This window comes from Aplidium turbinatum, chromosome 5, assembly GCF_918807975.1.
Source record: "Aplidium turbinatum chromosome 5, kaAplTurb1.1, whole genome shotgun sequence".
Taxonomy (NCBI): Eukaryota; Metazoa; Chordata; class Ascidiacea; order Aplousobranchia; family Polyclinidae; genus Aplidium; species Aplidium turbinatum.
In genome coordinates, this window is record NC_137476.1 from 7923121 (window position 1) to 7946080 (window position 22960).

General features: G+C 38.3%; 1 protein-coding gene across 1 annotated transcript in view; it reads right to left on the reverse strand.

Annotated features, from left to right (window-relative positions):
* The window catches only part of LOC145770006 (insulin receptor-like), a 46427-nt gene that overhangs the window by 5174 nt on the left and 18293 nt on the right, over positions 1–22960 (reverse strand). The window contains exons 6-26 of the mRNA XM_082581584.1: positions 22360–22514; positions 21610–21772; positions 20639–20743; positions 16128–16278; positions 15506–15735; positions 14934–15075; positions 14358–14408; positions 13781–13959; positions 12034–12210; positions 11644–11738; positions 8377–8480; positions 8028–8114; positions 7409–7503; positions 6608–6680; positions 5812–5971; positions 5046–5135; positions 3011–3291; positions 2323–2467; positions 1504–1598; positions 923–1088; positions 1–214 (exon numbers count right to left, since the gene is read on the reverse strand). Of these exons, the coding sequence (XP_082437710.1) occupies positions 1–214; positions 923–1088; positions 1504–1598; positions 2323–2467; positions 3011–3291; positions 5046–5135; positions 5812–5971; positions 6608–6680; positions 7409–7503; positions 8028–8114; positions 8377–8480; positions 11644–11738; positions 12034–12210; positions 13781–13959; positions 14358–14408; positions 14934–15075; positions 15506–15735; positions 16128–16278; positions 20639–20743; positions 21610–21772; positions 22360–22514 (2958 nt within the window). The remainder of the gene's footprint in view (positions 215–922; positions 1089–1503; positions 1599–2322; positions 2468–3010; positions 3292–5045; positions 5136–5811; positions 5972–6607; positions 6681–7408; positions 7504–8027; positions 8115–8376; positions 8481–11643; positions 11739–12033; positions 12211–13780; positions 13960–14357; positions 14409–14933; positions 15076–15505; positions 15736–16127; positions 16279–20638; positions 20744–21609; positions 21773–22359; positions 22515–22960) is intronic.

Sequence of the window (22960 nt, forward strand, 5' to 3'; positions counted from 1 at the left end):
CTCGTCTTTCTATTCTGTAATAATCAGTTTCATAAACGTCTCGCGTGAGACCGAAGTCCCCGATCTTGACCGTCATGTCCTGATTAACGAGACAATTCCGCGCGGCCAAGTCTCTGTGAACGAACTTATTAGCGGCAAGATAGGCCATCCCGTCCGCTATCTCACCGCACATCTGCAGCTTCTGTTGGAGCGTAGGGGGATCCCCGGTGCGATTCTGTGACGTAAAACTCATCGTTTCAAGACACGAATAGAATTAAAACGCAAATTCTTTAACGATATCAGTTGTGCCTTAAGCGAACTCAATACAGCTGCTGTCGAAAATAACTCTTTTTCTGTAGTGAGGTTACCAAAGTGACACGATTAGTCGATTACCATCCCATCAGTAGCGAGCTTTAAGTAATAAACCGCCTTATGTGACTACAACTCACTACTCACGCAAGAAGAAAAATGTATTTTAAAATTTGTTATCGTATTTGATAAAAAGATTGAAAATAAGAGATCATTTAAAACAGAGGTGACGAACACGCGGGCCGCATGCGGCCCGTCAAAGAATTTTGTGCGGCCCGCAAAACAATTTGATAATCGCTCATGCATTAAAGACAAAAGACATCTCAAAGCTGTTTTATACCTTCACTGGTACACCTTTCCTTTGCTATTTTCTTGCCCGAAACACTAACTTTCAGGGTTTGAAGTTAGAAAATAGGAAAACTATAAGGTAAAGTTGTGAAAACGCTATTCACCAACTTCACCTTGTAGTTTTGGTCGATTCCAATCTGTGACGTCACGATTAAAAAGTTGTGTGGCCCGATAACTCATGTGTAATTGACAAAGTGGCCCGCGACCGCAAAAAGGTTTGTCACCCCTGATTTAAAACATAAAAACAACGTCAGAATGACGTCTTGACACGTTAGTGCCCTCTTGCCTCCGCATCAGATCTTGTTGATCTCAGGTATGTCTTCAGGTCTCCGTGCTCCATGAACTCCATGATGACCATAGGGATGTTGACGGTTGACACGACGCCAAGGAGTCGAACCACATGATGAGAATTGAAAGCTTTCATCACACTTGCTTCCTTCAGGAATTCCATTCTTCCATGAAAATAGATCAAACAAACTTAGCACCAAAAAGCAAATGGAAAGCCAAGCCAACGTAAACGACAAGATCAAGCAATATTAGTTCGACTCTCGGGGTGTGCGTTTGAAAAGCCCATTTTAATGATAGCCCTGCATTGGATGGCACCTATTGGATAGAATAACTTGCAGGCGAGAACACTCCACACTTACAAATATAGGATCAAACAGGAATAAGCCTCCAAAAATGCTTATCTCAGTGGTAGCAATAGCGAAAGTATTCCGAATTTTTTTTTACTCTGGACATCCACTTCCAACTAATCAAACAGACTAAACTTATAAGAACGCTTTTAAAAAGCTTCAACCAACATTCAATTTCTGTGAAAATGGAAATCGTCTTTGCACAGTGTCCACAATATTATTTTGTTGTTACCTTTTGGATATCGTATTATTTTCGTGAAGAGTCTTGACGGCAACCTGAGTTTCAGATTCCCCATAGATGACCTTCTTTGCAACCCCCTCGTAAACCTAGGATGGAGGACACGTTGAAAGGTGACGTAATCAATGACGAAGCCACAATGTTGAGACAAACTTGGCTTTGGTGCAAACTTGTAAAAGAATAGTTTTGCACTCGTACTTTAATTTAAGACAAACTAAGTTGAATCATGGCCACCTAAAGATACGGCCTGATTTGTCACATTTTGCAGAAATTTCCAGGTTTTTCTAACTTTGGGCGAACGTTTAAATAAAAAATTTTTTTAATTAGATTTTTACGCTTTCTTTATTCTTTTCCCCAGATGACTCAATAGGTTTTAACATCCTCACATGTTGAAAAACAAAGAAAATTTGATTTTGTAAATTTTAATCAGACTGTTAATTTTCAATAACAGTCTGATTTTGCGTTTTTCAACTTACTTTTTCTCATTTGCTATTGCTTCCCCAAGGCAACAAAAAAGTTTTTTGTCATTAGGAAACCGCAAAAAGTAAAAACATTTCAGAAAATGTCAGTCAAGCACTAGCAGTAGCTGTAATCAAAATCTGCAAAATGTGACAAATCAGGCCGCATATCCAGGTGGCCATGGTTGAATCAATGCGAAAGTGACCAATTTTACAGGCTGGGTCCTTTAATTAAACCACAACTTGGTCTTGATTCAAACAAATTAGCAGTTTCGGTTCATAAAAGTTTAAAACTGTCAAATTTTTGTTTTGGTTAACATTTGTTTTTGGAATAAACTGAGATTAGAAAACATACTTTTCCAAAATGTCCTTGTCCGATTTCCCTGAGGAGCTTGATGTCATCCGGGGAGATCTCGTACTCATCCGGCACGTACACGCCGATACTGGAATATTCCGGATTGACCGAAGCGTAAATTGGTGGCTTCTTGAGAGCTCGGAACCTGCAGAAGAACGGTCTATGAGTGGTTATCTCAATTAAACCGATGGAGTTAAATCATCAATCAATTTAAAAAAGACGGATTTTTGGTTGATGGGTGTAGATTTCTTCACAACTCAATCGCTAAAAGAGATTGTAACGTGAAAAAAAAAAAGTAGAATATTCAGAACATTTCACGCCATGTTTATGAGCCAGTAAATAACAAAGCTGTGGATTCGGAGGTGTGGAGGAGAGATTTTGGAATGTCCGGAGTCGAGTCGTTAAAAAAGGCCGACTCCGGCTTGATACAAAATGATAAACAATAAAATTTTTGTTTGCAATCTTCAAAATATTTTTTCTTCTTCTCTTCTCTTTCAAAAACTTCATCAGCAGTTTTTAGAAAAGCCACCGTCAATTTCGATCAGAAATTTTTTTTTTTAAATTTGACAACACTGAAGTAGGGTAGCCAGTTGTAAATCGAGAAGTCGGATTCGTATAATTTTCGCCCGATTCCACAGCCCTGGTGTATGCAAGTAGTAAACTGATTGTAAATAATCTTCTATCTCACCTTTGCCTGAGAAAGAATCCCCCCACAATGGCAACGATAACAAGCACCACGAAGATGATCACAAATACAAGAGTCAGTGTCTTGTTTGCGAAGGCGGAAGTTTGTTCTATCACTATGGTGGCGGGGTCAGATCTTGGCCCCGTCATGGCCAGTGATACAGGCTGCACATATACATCGTATGTACCAGGTGCTAGCGTATTGTACGGGCCATCTGCCGGATCACTCACAAGGCAACTGTGATTACGGTTGAACTCCAAAGCAGGACAACATTTTGTGGTTTCCTATAAACAAAAACAAGATTCTTAAAAAGCCGTCAGATTATTTACAAGCTTTTTTTTGTCAGTGATTTTACGTTGAATATTTGATTAATCATCAAATTCAAGTTTTTTTATGAAAGTCAAGCTGATGCTCTTTGGTTGAAGATATAGATCAATATTGAACTGGAAGGATGTCAATTTTCGTATCCACCATCAAGCAACCTATTCATGAAACTTCGTAATCAGATCATTCATGATTTGATTATCATCATCATCCGTTTGTCCCATCTTTAGATGACTCCTGGTGTTTGTGCCCGCTAGCAGAGGTCCGCCAGTTTTGGCAGCCTTTTTACCATGCTTCTCTGTTGTTGCAGTTGCTTCTGTCCAGGTTCCTTGTCCTGATGTCGTCTCCCCCAACCCTACCATCTCTTTTTTATCTTCCAATTTTCTTTCCCGGGACAGAAATCTTAATTGCCATCACTGGCGCTTTGTCATCAGACGTACGTTCCACATGCCCATACCATCACAAACGGTGGCTTGTAAGAAACTCACTGATGCTTTCTACTTTTGTCATCTCTTAAATACCGTACTTTTATTTCTAATTTTACCCCTCGTTTTTCCACACATCGTTTGAAGCATTCTTATTTCTGTTGTTTTCATCCTGTATCTTCAATCCTCAATCCTTCAGCTCCGTAACACATTGCACATGTTTTATAAACAATGCCTTTAATTTTCTGAAAAAACACTCTTCCACACAGAACCCTCGACACTTCCTTGAATTTTTTCCAACCAGCCCTTATCCTCGATATTATTGAATGTTGCACTCTTCCATCCATACTTGGAACATCTTCGTGAATATGATTACTCATGAAATTTCGTGATTATCATTTCGTGATCATGATCAGCTTTCGCAAACACCTATATACAATTCCATTCTATATATCCGCTCGACTTTGTGCACATAGAATCCTAGCAACGCTGGTTCGGCTCTCGGGGTGTGTGCTTTAGCAACGCAGTGTAAGGAGTGCTCTCTATCAACCGGCACCTGGTGAATGGAATAATGCACAGACAACAGTATTTTCAACTATAGGAAACTTCACCCTGCCAATCGGTAACCGGTTCTGCGTTCTCGGTAATCTCGGTCCTGCGCCAGTGGTTCAAAGCCTCTGCAAGTATGTGAAACTGCCAGGAAGCTATCGAAGGCTTTCACAGCTCGAGAATAAAGATTCAAACAATCAACCAACCAATGACAACAAAGGTTATTACGGCATAAAGAGGACTGCAAAACTTGACAGGCAATGACCAGTTCTTCTGATCCACATTGCACGAGCTTCGCAGCCCAGTCCGATATTAATAAATCTGATGAAAACTTTAGAAACTTTCTAAATAGATGTAATCGTTCCTTCTACCGTATACATACAACTAACAAAAGTGATACTGCAATGCTAACTTTTTCTGGATTGGAAAATAATTTTTGCTCTAGAGCATGGACTTCTAAATACTGTAGTAGCATCTGGACTGGAAACTGAGTGGGCAACATGAGGCCAAACAGTTGGTACAACAGTTGGCCAACAGCCAAGTAACTAACCCTGTTGGCCCACTGTTGGCCAACTGTTTGGCCTCATGTTGTCCACTGAGTTTCCAGTCCAGATGCTACTATTTAGAAGTCCATGTCTAGAGCGATCAAACGATAGCGCTTTGGAGTTGTCTAAACTCTAAAGAGATGATATTATTATACCTGACAATCATAGCAAGTTTTAATGGAGATGATAACGTACCAGCCCGGATTTCTTTGTGAAATGAATCATGTAAAACTTTATGAAGCTGTTTGGGTTGACTGGCGGCTCCCAGTATAAGTAGTACTTGTCCTGGGCAACATATAAGGACATTAAATAATGATCCAGCCAGTAAAAAATCAATCCTTTTTACATTGATTCAACGTCTGAAGAAAAAGGACTAACTTTTTTAAGTGCTGGGTGCGGCTTTGAAAATAAGCTTACTAATTATGCTATAAATTCACAATTCACATTGATTAAATGACAGCCTTCCGGTAATCTTTCAGCTCTGCCATGAGTTAGGAGTGCAAAAAACTACACGATTTAACGCTGATTTAACGCTGATTGAACGTTATGTTGATTATACGTATATAGAAACTACTTTCAGATATCTTGACAGAATAAGCATTCGAGGTGACAGTTTCTTGCTGAGGTAACAGGCTGCTACCTCGACGTTGAATCAATGCAAAGGATGATTTTCTGACTGAGCAATAGGTAGATTTTTTATACAGTAATAGACTAGTCTACCCTTAACAACAATTTGATTCAAAATACCCATACGTGCACTACGCCAAGAACAAGAACATGCCTGCAATTAGCCAAGACTCGATTTATCATGTTTTGCTTTAATAAAAGCAGGCTACATAAACGAGTGCCGCGGGTCGCATGTTGCACGTCTCTTAGAGCGTGGTAAAACTCATTCCAAGTTCATATGTATCAGGCTTGGTATACAAAACGCGTGTTTTTAAATACTCAAAGTCAAACCCACCTGTCCCACCCTCCTGTAACGCACTTTTGACGAGATGGCATCGGCATCTTTCTTCTTCTTCGTCCTGTGAGTTGCTATGGAGACAACGCCACACTCGACTTTTTCGTGGGCGTGGTTGCAGGCGGACACTTTGAAGAAATACTCGGCGAAATGGGTCAGGCTGCAAACAGAAAACACACAGTTAAGGTCAACAGCATTGTAGTGGAAGCGAAATAAGTTGACCTGTTCTCCTGTGAACAAAAACCTCAACGATCAACGCAATGAGGAGATTTTCCATAGACAAACTGTCCTCTATGAGCTATTATTACTCACGAGATACTAGATTTTCTATAGAAAGTGCAAGGACAAAATAATGAATAACAGTGCAAACCAAAGTCTGCGGAAGTTGAATCAATATAAAAAGACCAATTTTTCTAGCTGAATAACTATAAATAGTCATGCCAATATTTAATTATACTGAATTGCGATGATATGTTAAGTCCTTTTCAATTGTAGCCGAATTAGACAAACGTGTTCCTTTTGGTTGAATGCCATCAACTTTTATCAACTCTGCCGTTGTTCTATCTTTGCTGAAGATGAGTCTTCAAAATTAGAATATATGCAAAGCATTCGAATAAGAAAAATATAATTAGGAGGGAAAATAGTTCAATTGAATTTGATTTAATTGCAAGCGAAAACGACTGCAATTCCTCTAGTTAGAAGTAGAATATGACCGCTTTTAGGTCGGCCAATCAGATTGCGTTGTGCCGAATCCGGGTACAGAACGTTAATACAACGATAAAATTTACGTAGTTACTTGGCAATTATTGTTGTCAAGCCAATCACTTTCGTTTCGTTCATTGTTTCCGGAACGGGAGTGGGCGGTTGTGCTGTGGAGGTGTAAGAGATATCAATGCACAAACGAACCAATCACAAACAAAACTGGCATATTCTATTCAACAACGTCACCAAAATGGAAAATAACCTTTTAAGAACACAACTGAAGATCGTGCATCTTACAAAACTATCGGCCACATAATTTAGAATCTATAAATGGAGATCTCAGAGCCCAATGCTGTAAGAACTTCTGAATAGTCGTCCAGTGAAGATCTCGATCAGCGTCATCGAGACAAGCAGATAGTTTTCACAAGCTCTCAGCTACTATGAGCATCACTGTGAACAGCGTCTTGTATCCCGTGCTAATGGGCTATCTGCCGATTTCCAACCTGTTGAGTTGCCACAAAGATGCTGGTCGAGACAGCGATGACTCTTCTGCTTTCAATAAGACCGAATAATGAGAACGCCTGCTCGAAAATACGTCGGTTCGACACCGACCCAGACCACGCGGCTGTGTCTTAGCAAAACACTTAATGACATACTTAGAATTTTGATGATCAGGATTTTCCATTGCCTGATTACCAGAAATATCACCGTAGGTCACAATTTCAACCCTTTCCTTTCAATCCAAATTTGATGTAGGAATGATAGAAATAATGAGATCTGGTTACCGTATGGTGATGAAAGGGGCGCCAAACATCGTTTCATGCAAATCTCATTCGCTTCAGTATCTGTAGGTTAATTCAGCGCAAGCATCACACTCGTATACACAGCCACCTACCTGTAGAGACTGGCTGGCCAGTAGCTGACACGATTTGATGGGTGCTGTTGGATGCTTTAGTCAATGATGAGTTGCCGTTTAAGGACCGTCTGTACCTGATCAAAAGTTAGTAACATCATTCCAAAACAGCCTGAATATGAAAAATCTTCATAGTAACACAGTATTGAAGCGAATTCTTTAAAGTTCAGATTATATCGTTCGTGTAATCCTTATTCAGCTTTTTCTCCAGTTTTTAAGTATTCATCATGTTAAAATTACGACGATAGGATTTCCATCAAATGGCAACGTGTTCTTTGGCGACAGCATGATATTGCAGACGGAGTGTTACTGTTAGCAAGTGCTTAAATGGTGAAGAAGGAGTCTCTTTTCATGAGCACTGCTCAAGTGCAGAGAACACAGCTTGAACTACAGTTGGTTAGATTGAAACAGTTCTTTACATTAATTCAAAGTCTGCAGACGTTGAATCAATGTAAAAATTGATTGAATTGTCGCCTGTGAAAAATCATGAATACAAGTTTCTAACGAATAGCATCATCTGCATGAAAGCTAAATCTTGCACAAAGCATCTCAGCCGACCAGTCAGCATCGCGCACTCCCTTGCGGAGTCCGGACACTTTACCTCAGTTGGTGGTGGAGGCTACGCTTCCTCCTGTTCCTTGTTTCATCATCAAACTCCATGTGATACAACATATCCTCATCCATACCACTAGAAATTAAAGAGAATTTGTTCACACCGGCTTCCACAGCTTAAAACCAAAATGATTTCTCCATGAACAAAGGGACTTCTTCAACATCACATTTACACTAAAAATCAAATAGCGATATACCTGTTTTTACATCGCTTCAACGTCTAAAGACGTCAGCTGACAAAAGTTTTCGCTTTTGTATTGTGATTTCGCAGCAGTTATCGCAACTTTTTGTAATTTGGCGTTGTAGAAAAAAACAGGAAAACATGTGATAAAACCTACTCAGTTATTAGGTTGTCAATGAGGAAATCTCCAAAATTTTGAGATTCGATGAATTCACTTTCCGTTTTCTGAGGTTTCTTTCCATCACATGAGCAGCATCCCACCTGGACAACAGTGCAATCACAATTAGGCTACTTTTCTTCAGTTTTTGTTTTGAGATAAATCCCAGCTGGGTCATCCCATATCAACTCAGCCGCCCATGTACTGTATATGGCACCTCTCAGATTTTGCTGAAAAGTCGTCATACTATACCTTAGGCTACCAAACGAAAGAATCCTAAGTTTTAGATCAATATCTCAAACGGTTTTCCCATGGCGGCCATTTGAATTTCGGGCGCTACCCTAGTTTTTGACTTGGAGGGGTAGCAAATAGCAATTTCAGCCATTTTCAGAGCCCCATAACTTTTATTGTAATTGTGGTAGAAGACTAAAAATTGCTGCACATGCTAGTTCATTATAAACTATACTACACAATTTAATAAGAAAAAACAACATCTCTTGATGCATAAGTGTTAGGTGGGTTATCAAAATCCTGTTTTTTTTTGCCTCGTATAAGTGTTTTTTTCAATTTTCAAATGCTTCTACCACTCAAACCAATCAAAATATTTCTCTAAAACCTACGGTAGTTATTTGTAATATTTGGAAACTTTTCTTCTGCCAACTTGAATTTGGGAGTTGTGGTGCCATTAACAGAGATCTTATGGGGGTCTGAAAACCCTATCAAGCAGAAATGGCCCTTTTTTACCCCTATGTTTAGAGCCCCAAATGACCGCGTGGGCATTTTATGGTCATGCTGAAATTTATACCAGACAAACACTTACATTTATTCTTTCATTTCGTGAAATAAAATCTTTGAGTATCAAACTCCTTCACTATAAATTTTATGTCTTTAAAATGTAACATTTTGGTCATTTTGGCAAATAATCTCAAGTCCTTAACGTAGGTCAGAAAAAATTTAACAATGATTTATCATGAAAACAGTGAAAATAAGTAGGTTCTATGCTTAGTGATCATAAACATTGGAATGCTGACATTGTTGACCATTAATTTATGCTCAAAATTATGCTTTTATCTCTTTTCACCCATGAAAAAGTACCCACCTGCAATCAATAAGCTATGATGTAAAGATAAAATCGTAGGAAAATGATCTATTCGTTTTCAAAAAAATAAATTGTTTTCCGTTTGCACTATAATTCTGCATTATGTAAAATGCTTAGCTCAAATCAATATTCCAATTGTGCGGTTGTAGGTACACCACTCTCACCAAGCAGTGAACAATGCTTAGGTTCCTGTAGATGGGTCCATTTAGGAGTATTTTGTACAGATACGAAAAAGATTTTGTATCTGTAAAAGTGAATGGAGAAAAGGTACAAATGCAAAAGAGGCTTCTTCTCGTCAACCTAAGGGAATTGCATGTAGCTTTTAAGCACCACACAAATGAACAAATTGGTTTCTCCAAGTTTTGTGAACTTTGGCCAAAGTGGTGTCTACCAGTGAACAGTTCAGGTATGCATTCCTGTTTGTGTGTGTGAGTCACATCAAAATGCTAAATTACTCATCCAAGCTATTCCAATTCAAGAAAATTACAAGTAGTTATTGCAACACTTGGTCTGCAGCACAAATGAAAGGGAATGCATGATCCATCTTTGTGACTAAAGACATAAAATTTATAGTGAAGGAGTTTGATACTCAAAGATTTTATTTCATAAAATGAAAGAATAAATGTATGTGTTTGTCTGGTATAAATTTTAGCATGATCATAAAATGCCCACGCGGTCATTTGGGGCTCTAAACATAGGGGTAAAAAAGGGCCATTTCTGCTTGATAGGATTTTCAGACCCCCATAAGATCTCTGTTAATGGCACCAAAACTCCCAAATTCAAGTTGGCAGTAGAAAAGTTTCCAAACATTACAAATAATTAGGTTTTAGAGAAATATTTTGATTGGTTTGGGTGGTAGAAGCACTTGAAAATTGAAAAAACACTTATACGGGGCAAAAAACAGGACTTTGATGACCCACCTAACACTTATGCATCAAGAGATGTTGTTTGTTGCTATTGAATTGCGTAGTATAGTTTATAATGAACTAGCACAGCAATTTTTAGTCTTCTACCACAATTACAATAAAAGTTATGGGGCTCTGAAAATGGCTGAAATTGCTATTCGCTACCCCCCAAGACAAAAACTAGGGTAGCGCCCGAAATTCAAATGGCCGCCATGGGAAAACCGTTTGAGATATTGATCTAAAACTTAGGATTCTTGCGTTTGGTAGCCCAAGCCAAGGTATACTATGACAACTTTTCAGTAAAATCTGAGAGGTACCATATACAAGATATCTTCATATTGGCTGTTTTGATTTGGAATGACCCAGCTGCCTAGGATGTAGTACGTATGCCGTAATGACGACAACTGATCAATTGTTTCTAAAACCAATGAGCTATTGCGTGTGCGCTGTGCAGTGCACCCATTCTTTTGCAAGTCAGTAGGGCACTTATAAGTCTGCAACAACGAGCTGTCAATCACAGGTAAATATCTTGACTTTAAACGTTTCAATCTTGCGAACACTGTAAGTAGACCGATTTCTAATTCCAAAAAGAAACAAAACAACAAGGCTTTCATGAAGAGATTGATGAAACAAGGCGCCCAAATAAAGCAGTGAAAAACCGTGTTGCAATGTGATTTTAAGCCACCTACGTTGAATGCAACCTTTTGTGGAAAGTTTGAAAGTGATGAATAAGACAACTGGAAGAAACAGCAAACAAAGTAGATTCTCTTTGCCAGATCAATCTTGTTTAAGTATGAAAGATTGATCCGGAGCAAAGCTACAACAAGGGATGGTCGTCTTCGAGTATTCTCAATTTTATTGATGGTGCACAAACTGGCACAATCTTCTGCAACAGCTGTGCATCGAAAGAAACTACTTGCTGCGGTGGGTAGTAATCTGAGGGCACACACGGAGATGGCCCACCGTTTGGGGCATATGAAGATTACATTGATGTATGTTTCTTTCACATACAAGACAATGAAGGAATGCTGTCACACAAATGTTCGTTGGCCTGGCGTATGTTTTAATGTCGAGGTGGCAAATCGTAACACACAATATGGAAAACTTGCTAAGTGAACCCAATCAGTGCATTCGAAGGACCTCAACACCTTTTCCACATTGCCCGGTAAAATTAAGCCAGTGGGATCTATTTGGACTTCTACATTCAAAGCCATGCATAAAAAAAAACTATCAGCAATATCAACAAGCAACATGATCACTTACGTTAGTAACAGGTATGGACGGTGTAGGTGGTTTCGGCACTGGTTTTGATTGGTTGATGCTGATGCTGTCGACATCTTCAAAGTGTTCGACTCTCCCTGGAAAATTGTCCAAAAACACTTTCAATCACATTGTAGTTTTGTAGATTGTAAACAAAAGGTTTCATAGAAGTGAAATGCAGAAATAGCATCTTCAGCTATTAAGACACTCTTAAGAACACGTTTCTCTGAAGCTGACCGAAAAATTGACTTGTATACGTTGATACTAAACCTTAGAAATGAAATAGCTTAGGTTTATATTGTGCAGTGTTGGGTAAAGGGTCACTAACAACAGAATGGTGATCAGATCCTTCTATCATGAAACCTCAGTAAAACCTTAACCAAAAGAACTTACGAGCGAAAGGGGCGCAAGTGTCGACAGAATTGACGACAGAGTGGTCATCCTCCTCTTTCTTCCAGCTCACGATGTAGTGCGTTATGTTCCCATTTGGATGCTGTGGGGGCAACCAGGACACACTGATGGCGGTTTCATTGATGGAGACTAATGACACAGAGCGAGGAGAGCTTGGTCCTGGCGAAAGCAAAAAATTATAATCAAGTTTAGTCGTGACATTGATGAAGAAAAACAAACTCATGTTATTCCCAAACAAGCCCTACACAGTACACAGCACATCACAAATTCTCTTGCACAAAGTTTCAAAGCTGCAGTTTTACAGTATTACCAAATACAATGGATCCCCCGCTGCCAAGAGTTCAAGAAATAGTTAATCGAATCTCATTGAAAAACACATTCATTTCATTAGCAATCTTTCTTATACTAACTACGGTACTTCAGTTGTTGGTTTAGCAAATAGGAAAGTCTTGTCTTGTACGATTTTCACAATCAACAGCCTTCGAAAAGCCACAAAAAGAAAGATGATGTAACTTCAACGCAACCCATTCAGCAATCTCTCTCAAATCCGTTGCTAACAGGGTTAGGAAACGATGCAGTCAAAGTCATGACGCACATTGCAGCACAAAGAAACCTTGCAACGTTTGCAACAATCTGGCTAAAACTATTTTTTCTTGCAAAACAAGCTTTCAACTCTTGAGAAAGAAATCGCGACACAATTCCCAAGACTGGAATATGTTATCGTATTCTATTGATACACTAAACAAGCAAAAAGTCGTTTTTGCATTGTTTGAATGTCGCCAATGGTCGAAAAGATGTAAAAGTGACAATTTTTTTTCGTTAGATATCAAAATTGCTGTAAAAAGCAACAAAAGCAAAGATCGGTGGGAATTGAGCATATATTCTGCCAATATTTTGTGTCTGGTAGTATGCAATAGTGCGTGCTACGCCATGACTGTGTTTAGCAAAGCCGTATTCATCTATTTCTTTGTCACGTTAAAAAAGTGAACCCGGCAAAATTTTGAGCTTTACTTTATTAACAGTCCAAAATAAGAAAAAAAATCGACGGTGTGTGATAGAACATCTCTTCATTTTAGTCACCAAAGCACTAGCTTACTTTGGACTGGAATCGAACCAAAAATTAGGAAAACCTGAACGAACACTGGCCTAACTCCAGCCTTAAAGGGATACAAAAGGAAAAACCTGACTTGGCGATTTTCCACGTTCTTTGTGTTTAACATGCTACCATAAAACGATTTTCAATAAAATTTTGCCCCATTGCGGTCTGATCAGCATTCCGCGTGTGCTTTTGTCAGAGCTTTCAAAACGGGTATGGGCGTGAGCAGCGAAGCGTGCGACTGTACAGTGTACAGTCTACGTCACTATAGACTAGCAATCAGCTGATCGAGCAATAGCTAATGCGGGCGATTTAACTGTAGGCTATGTATGTATGTACGTCAAAACATCAGACAGTTTGCTCAAAACATCAGATCTGATATTTTAACATTGAATCTATCAAGGTTAATATCGTTATCATATCGTGACGAAGCCAACGGATGGATGGTATGTCAGAAGACACAAGTCACACAACAATGCCGAATCGGCTTGAAACAAAATCAATGTGATTGTACATTGTCTGACAGCAAGTTAAGCAATGTACAATCGCCTCGAGTAGTATTCTCGAATATTCGATTGATGCCAACCACCGCACATACCAATCAGGAGTTTAAACGCCAAATAAAACACTTACTGCTGGGTTGTGTGATGAAATAATAGATCTCTGACCGGGCTCCATGTCTCGCGGCAGCTGTGGTGTAAGTAACAATGTAAAGAGCGTACTTCGTGTACGGGGTTAGGTCATGAATCAAGGTATCGCTGTAGGATGACTCATCTTGCTCCGGGTTCCGGTCAATATCATGGATAGACCAGCTGGGAAAAGAAAAAAATATTGATTCTTGCGCAAGATTATTTATTCCCTCAATGATAACCTTCCAACAATTAGGTCAATTCAATGAATGATGCAGTAAAAGTTGACAAAAAAGGAGAGAAATACCAGAAAACTCTTTCCAACATTAAACAAGCAACATAAATATAAGTTTTAAGACTAAACATTCGTGGAGGAGAGTTTAGGTAACTTGCAGGTTACAGATCGAACATTGTTTGCATAGCAGAAATATATCAGCTGCTGGTGTTTATTGGAAAAGCGGCGGTTTTGGAAAATCATTTTGTTTTCCGCTTAAAACAACTCAATTGACTGTCAAAGTCAAAATAAAAACATCAGCTTCCATTTCAAAGTCATCCAAAGTGAAAATTTTGATCTGTCATACCTGCTAGCCCCAGAAGCGTCTTCATCAAAACGTGTTGCATTTTCAAATTCTCTGAAAGTTTTCGACAAAAACAGTTCAACTACAAACAATATTTATTGCCCCAGCTCGCAAATTAATCTTTTTTTTACATTGATTCAATGTCGGCAGACGTTAAATAAATGCAAAAAGCCACTGAACTAGTGGCCAGGGATGTGGCGTACTTCGAGCTTCAAAAAGCATATGATTGGATTTTTATCATTACAAAGCAAACCGTATGTAAACTTACAAAAATTTAGACGCAACTGGTTTGACACCAAACGATTTGCCGCGGCCATTTTGCCGCTGTTGACGATTTGACGTCAGGACTAGTTCAATGGCATATATTGAAAAAATATCACAACTACTCTGAACAAGCTGGAAAATGTGTCTGCAATTCAAGAGGGGATTATAAACAATTAAGGGAGTAAAAGACTCCCTCCACCTGCTGACTTCGATGAGAAAGCACGGGAAGGAAAGACACCGTTAGTCAAGTAAGAGAATGCAAAACATACAGATTTTATCAGCTGAAATGCCAAAACACAAAAGTGTTAAACTTACGATTTTTTAAAGTGTACATGGAATCCTATAAGAGTCCTGTAGTCCTTGATGATGGGAGTCTTCCACGACAGAAGAGCATAAGCTCTGTTATTGGTATCGATCCCATCTTTTATGGTGACATTTTCTATAAGGTTCATATCACCTGGTAGCAGTACATACAGCTTTATTAGACCTCAAAACACAAGAAAATAGAGCTACCGCTTTTCACATTTGACTTAAAAAGCTTCAAAAACTGGAAAAAAATTACTTGAAATACGAAGACAGCTTCAATGTACAAAAACTACAAAAATAAAATGCAAATATATTACCACACGTCGTCTGCTTTATTTAAGTAAGAAAAACTAATTCAATCGACTGTAATTATGTTGGTCCAAATTGAAACTTAAACCATCGGTTGAACTGCTTTCTTGAAGGAGCTCCGATTCAATACCGGCTCGGTAGAGCATTATGAAGGTGTAAAAACAAATGTTGGCAACAGAAAGAAACGCCTTAATAGTGAGCAGTGAGGTGTGCCAACAAAACACACAGACTGTAATCTTTATAAGAATTACAGCACATCAGACAATACTAACATGTGATTCTGTCTCCATTCGTTGTTTGGGAAATATCGTTTGAATCTTCCACGGCAGCCGTGATGTTGGCAAACTTCTCGATCTTGTCCATACACAGGTATGGATTGAAGTGGAAGAAAGCTTTCCCGTTGTCGATTGTCAGGCCTGGTTTCCCATTTTCAGCTTCAATATTCCACAAATCTCGCAAACGAACGTTGTCCAGAATGTAGATGCTGTACCCCTCGTTGTTTCTGTTGTGCATAGCGACCCAAGTAAATAAGATGGTCAAATGCATGCAAGGATAGTAATAGCAGGATCACAAAATGGAAAATACGAATGCCTTTAAATGGTGCTGTTCTATAAGTAAGTGTGTTGCTCTTAGCGATGTGGAAAATTGTTAAAATTAAATTAAAAAACTCAAACCGGAGATTGTTTGTAGAAACCATATAAATTAAACTGCCTCAGTTGTTAAAAAGCTTTGCACCGCCAAGCTTCAACTTTCAGCCCTTAGTCAATGTCGGCGAACAGAGCAAGGTCTGCACACGTTGAATCAACGCAAAATGAGCAAATTTTGCAAGCCCGGTGCTTGTGTTGGAGTGGCAACACCGAAAATCTACTCACAATCTATTCAAAATCTACTCACTCGAGGTTGAACAGGGTTTCTGTTCGGCCAGTGATAACGCGCAAGCTCTTTAAGAAGGACAAAGAAGTGAGGTATCTCGATCTCCGGACAACCAATGAATCAACTTGCTGGAGCTCACCAAGGGATACCTCTAATTGATCCGCGATGTCGGCTGAGATAAACGATGGTCAAAATAAAGGGCCCAACTACAGTAGATATTAGGGCGGGTCACGAAATCACTTTTTTTTGATATCCACCTGCCTCATACGGATTTTGATAGATAGACACCTAAAATTGTTGTATACAAAATTTCAGCTTATTTGAACAATGGTTTGGGATGAGGAAATCGCGTTTAATTTTTGCCGAAAATCGCAAAATTGGGTAAAAATGCGAAATTTTAGATTATTTTCAATCTATATTTTTCCAGTGAAATTCGTTTGCTGTGGCCTTATACTTATTTTTTAGACAGGTATGGACTTACTGAAGTAAGTTGGAGCTGCAGAGATTGCATTCTAATATTTATTGTAGTAGTATTAAAAATTAAATTTTTGCCTAAAATCGCAAAATTGAGTAAAAATGCGAACTTTTGGATTGCCTTCAATCTATACTTTTCAAGTAAAGCATGACTTTAAATTATTATTTATGGACTCACTACAGATAGTTATAGCTGCAGGAGACTGCATTTTATTATTTATTGCGGCAGTATTAAAAATTGAATTCTTGCCGAAAATGTCAAAAACAGTAAACTTTGGAGTGTCAAGTGGAGCCCTTTCAATTGACTGGGTGTGATTCGCAATTTTACCAAACAGTAATGGAACCTTTCTGATTTTTTCCAACTGAAATGATCCAAGCTCCGTTGTTAAAACTGGTTTCGTTGGATTTTCCCAGTTTATCATTTCGGTATAATCCTCCGCTTTAAAATTGAGTGTTGGTACATTGAACTGTCTCACACTGTCATCTCCAAATCTATTTTGACCACGTATCTTTCTTATAGTATAGACCGCTTTTCCTCGTATTATTGGGTCATTGTCAGCGATCATTGGCAGAAGGAGGTTTTCGCTATTGGCACTGCATGCATTTCTTTGCATATAAGGTTTTACAATGTTTTGAATTTTTTCTGGAAGCAGTTTAACTCTTTGCAATGATTCAAAAATGGCACAGAGCATCTTTGTAGAGTGGCTGACATTTGATCCTAAACCACAATGGAGCATAATTTGTTACAATGAAGTTAACTAAGTGTAGAAGATTCTCGCTAGATTTTTCATTCAAATTGTGTTGACTTATATACAAACGACAAACCCTGGATGCAAGTGTAAGCCAGCGAGCATGATTTAGTGGCCCAATTTTTTATTTAATTATATGTGGTGAAATTTGTCCCGTTGTAATGGTGTGTGTGATCTTGTATAAATATTTTTGGTCGCATGATAAATCTTTAACAACATCGCCAGGTAATTCTGGAAGTGGAAGCCCAGCATCATCAGTTATTGGACCACGCCCAAATCAACAAGGAGCGCAGTACAAATGGCTGCTGTGGCGCGATTCAAAATGCCAAATCTCTTTTTTTCTTCACTCTGTGATGTTGTTGGAAAATCTGCTTCATATTCTGATTCTGAATTCACAACTGATGCCAAACTTGATGAGTCTGAAAAACTATCAATAGCCTCGTTATTATATGCCTGCGTTGATTGACGTAATCCTTCCACAGCTTTAGAATAATTTTTTTTGTAGATGTGATGTTTAAGCACGGTGAATATTCTGTATCGGATAGCTGCTAGGTCTATCAGAATTTCTTAGTCTTTGATCCATAACAAAATGAAAGTCTACTAATTGGAGTTTAGCATTTGTTGCACATTTGCATCTTGTGTGAGCCTTGTATTTGCAACCATCGCAACCATAATCACTACAAAGCCAAATCGGACAATTACATTTGATGATATCTACAATTCTATCTAATCGTTCCATAAACAATTTCTCCTTCTTTGCGGTTAGACTTTTTCTCTTCAAACTGCTATAATCTTTAATGTGACGTACCAATTTATTCCGAATGGATTTATCATCCTTGAGAGGTATGTTGGAACTAGCCTTGATAAACATATTCTTAATGGGTTGAATGATATTTTCAATTTCCTTTATCTCATTAAAATTCCCGACACATCTCTCTTTCAAAAGATTTAAGTAATTAAGAACATCTCTTAGTGTAGGCAGTTCAGCCAGTGGAAGTGGTTTAGATGGTCCGACAATATGACAAACTTTATATCTTGTACTTCTTGGAGTTCTCGGCATTTCCGTTCATACAGTTTTGTAGGTATTATTTCATGTGGAATTACTTAATAATTAGATATTAATAAATCTGATAAATACAAAATTAAGATTAGTGAATAGTGTTGTTCTACGATCATAGCAGTAGATTTTCGACAAAAATTCAATGTTAATACTACTGCAATAAATAATAAAATGTAATCTCTGCAGCTACAACTATCTTCAGTAATTCTATAACTGTCTTATAAAATAAGTATAAGACCACAGCAAACGCATTTCGCTTGAAAAATATAGATTGAACATAATTCAAAATTTTGCGTTTTTTGCAATTTTCGGAAAAAATCCAATGTTTAATACTACTACAATAAACAATAAAATGCAATCTCTGCAGCTCTAACTTACTTCAGCAAGTCCATACCTGTCTAAAAAATAAGTATAAGGCCATAGCAAATAAATTTCACTTGAAAAATATAGATTGAACATAATCTAAAATTTCGCATTTTTACCCAATTTTGCAATTTTTAAACGCGATTTCCTCATCTCAAACCATTGTTCAAATGAGCTGAAATTTTGTATACAACAATTGTAGGTGTCTATCTATCAAAATCCGTATGAGGCAGGTGGATATAAAAAAAAAGTGATTTCGTGACCCGCCCTAGTAGATATGGTTATTGGTTATACCAGTAAGATTTCGCCATAGTGACACTTTTTCGGAGTCCCCTCGGGGTGTCACTTGAGACGAGTTCTACTGTATAATATTGTATGGCTAGCACAATCTTTTATATTGTAGAATGTAGATGTTGAATCAATGAAAAAAAACGACTGATTTTTAATGCATCATATAATGCGCATTAAGGAATGTCGAGGATGATTGATAGAGGAATATACTGTAGATTGTGTACAACACCAATTAATATTAAAGCTTTGGTAGAGAGTTTGCTTTGTTGAACCATAGAGAAATAAAACATAGTAACTTTAGCGGGTTTAGCATACTTTATTTCACACAAAATATAACATAATTAAAATAAAATAAACTCAAACGTTTTCGACACGTACGTGTGTCCTCATCAGGAATTAAATCTGCAATACATAAAATGAAAAATCATACATAAAATGAAAAGAGTGTCGTTACAGTTACAGTGCATAGTCAAATTTATCTTACGATTTTTCATTTTATGTATTGCAGATTTAATTCCTGATGAGGACACACGTACGTGTCGAAAACGTTTGAGTTTATTTTATTTTAATTATGTTATATTTTGTGTGAAATAAAGTATGCTAAACCCGCTAAAGTTACTATGTTTTATTTCTCTACCAATGAATATAATGTTGATTCCTTTTTAGGCTGATAAAAATCCCTTTTCAGCGATTTGAGAATGAAATAAAATTACAAAAATAGAAACTTTAATAGACATATTTCCAAATGTAGAATTTTTCAAGATACAAAATATATATAGCCGTGTCCAAACAACACCATAACAAAGTCATAAAATAGAGAGAAAATTGAGGCAGCCGCTTATTATGTTTTACACTGTTAACCCACACATCACTACGAGTCTGGACGTCTCTGTATTGATGCATTACTTCTAACGGAATGCACTCCACAGGATCGATACAGGTAAAAAGTCGCATTTTATGATTTGTAAAACGTGTTAAGCGACCTTTCGCACACCTTGATTGCACCCACAACATGACTGTTGCTTCGTATCCAGGCTTACGCCCTGTGGTTAAAGATATAGATTAAGCAGACGGGAAGGCAAGGAAGCCAATCTTCGTGTCCACCTTCAAGCATGCCTTTAAGCGTCCTGCCAAAGACACAGCCGCATGCTCTTGAGCGTGTTGAACCGGCGCCCTTTCAAGTGCCGTTCCAGGGCTCTCACCACTCGGCTATGCAGCCGAAATACGGCTGTTGTTTCGTGATTGAGAGGGAAATATTAGAGACGGTACATTACGGGACGCGTAACTCCGTTGTTCCTTCAACATTAGAAGGGTCAATTGCCAATTTGACATTTTTTTTACGCTTTACTGCTGGCTTGCTTTCAACTAAAAACCTTAAATTACTTTAAAACCAACTTCACTCTTCTTATATAACCCATAAAAAGTAAAAGATTTTGTAAATTACAAAAAAACGTAACCCTTTTAGTGTTGCGGATAAGCCAAAAGCGGATAAAGTTTCGCATCCCTATGATCTACAATCCCTAGGAAATATTTAAGTATTCCGTCAATTTTCAACTGGTGGTAAAAGAAAAATCGACGTTTTCATGTCGACCTACCTGATGAGACTGTTATGACCAGCTGGGCTATGATGGTTGTACATCCGTGGATCCTGTGAAGGCGATGGACGTTGTCGACTATATAAGGAGAATCGGGCGAGCAAACTGGGGTAGAATAAAACATTTTTTGTCATTATTTGCTCTGAGGATGTGCACTGTCATGATGCGCGAAACGTCAGTAAAGCAAATAAAACAACCCGTATGTTTCTGTATTTACTTTCATCCGATGAACGTTGCAACTATTTCTGGAGAAGCAAACAGGCATTTAAAATTTCTAGTATGTCATCATGCATTGATGCAAAAGACATTCGTATCTCTCTTGTACCGGTAAACAATTTGACGTAAAAGCTTGTTTCATGTCATTCAGTGCTCCGAAATTATTCCAACAATGCTCACTCGCGATTGGGTGAATTACAATAAAACACTTTCGATATTATCACTGGTTTCACGGTAGACATCTTCCAACAAGAGACTCAGAACTATGTGTTCAGTGAAAAATCGACAAATGATGGAACTTAATGGACTAACAAGCAAAAAAATCTTTTGACAAAAATGTGCTGATGGCAACACTGATAACGGTAACAACTTAAAAACAGGTAAGTTGCATCGATTTGCGTCATGGCTTAACTGATCAATCGGAAACTGTGAATAAGAAACAATTGATCTACAGTATATATCAGCTAACCCAAAGGTTCTCAATGGGGTAAACTGACCCTTTGGCCTTCGGGGCATATTTCATCTTTCAAGAAGTCAAATTTACTTCAACAAAAGCAGGCAAAAACACATTACAAGGGCCCACATTTGAATCTGAAAATATTTTATGAAAGTAAATTTATCTTTAAACCTTCGACAAGCTGTAGAAGAGATTGAAAAAGTTGAGAACTTCTGGGATAAGCCAAAAATAGAAACGAGTCACTCTTTCCTATTTGTTACATGCAAAAACTGGGCAAATATTACAAATTTATCCTCACCTTTTGCGCACGTGCCATTGCATCTCTCGCATATGGAAAGCCCAGTTTTATTGTCATCTTTCCTTTTGTGATACTGTGGACACAACTTCAAGCATTCTCCTTCATGCATGACATAGGCAAAACGAGCACAAAAGTCTGCTTCGACACATCTCCATTTGTAAGCCTGCAGGTAATAAAGGGTAAAATGTCACCACCAGCTGATAGCTCTGACTGACACAGGACACTCAGCTTTGTAAAAGGTTGGGGGTCCTCATTTTTGGGTGGTGCTTATTTTTTGAGAAAAGAAAATTTAAGCATGGCTGCAGAAACCTGTTCTTTAATTGTAAATTGCAATAAGAATTAATGTTTCCATAAGGTTGCCTGTTTGCATGCTATTAAATAGACCTCGTCTACCACATTGACTGCCGCGTCACCCATATATGGATGACAGCTTATGTTTCATTCAGGTTTGCGTCACCCATATATGGGTGACGCAATTTTTTCTACCACGTGTCTACCACATATGTAAGACAGTACGCGCAATTGCAATGGAGGTTTAAAAGCGTGGCCTGTAAGAAACATTTTGGTATGCTTAGTTTGGGCAAAACGGCAAAAACGAAAAAATGACAGGCATAAGATTTTTGTATTGTGGCCTGTGAGGCTGTTTTTGGAAAATAGGCTTGGCAGTCAATGGGCCACAGACGTTAAATCAATGCGAAGAGAGTCTATTTGCTAAATTTCATACGCTGGGATAGAAAAAAGGATACCAACCAAAAATGTGTCCGGTGGACATTTGGAGACGCATGTAAGGTTGTGATACAAGTTCTTGCAGGCGAAACATGCTGACGCGTTGTTGGCTGCATAACATCCTCCTAGGCATTCGGGATGACATTCGCAATGGCTGTCAGCCTCACAGCCATCGGGCACTGCAGAGAAATGATGTTTTCAATTTTATAGCCTGGAATCAAAGCGCACTCCAATACCGGCATCAAAACACAAATACATCCCTTTTTCATATGAGGATTACGTTGCGTTGACATCCATTTGACACACGTTGCTTCAATTTTATTATCTGCCATGCATTGATGGAGAATGGATACTCTGAGTGGTGAGCGGAATCAACGCCTATCTCAATTCGGACAGCAGTGCAAGAAGGTCTCTGGTCCAGGAGTTAAACGACATTTTACAGTACCTTGATTTCATTAAATCGCAAAAAGGATCGCCACAGGTTAAAACATTATGTTAAGACGTTGTCTAATTGCGTAGCATAGTTGGCAAGAACATGCGTAAAGATGGACATAAAGGCTGGCTTCCTTGCCTTTCAACGACTTAATTTACATCTTCAACCATAGAAAATTAGCCTAAACACGAT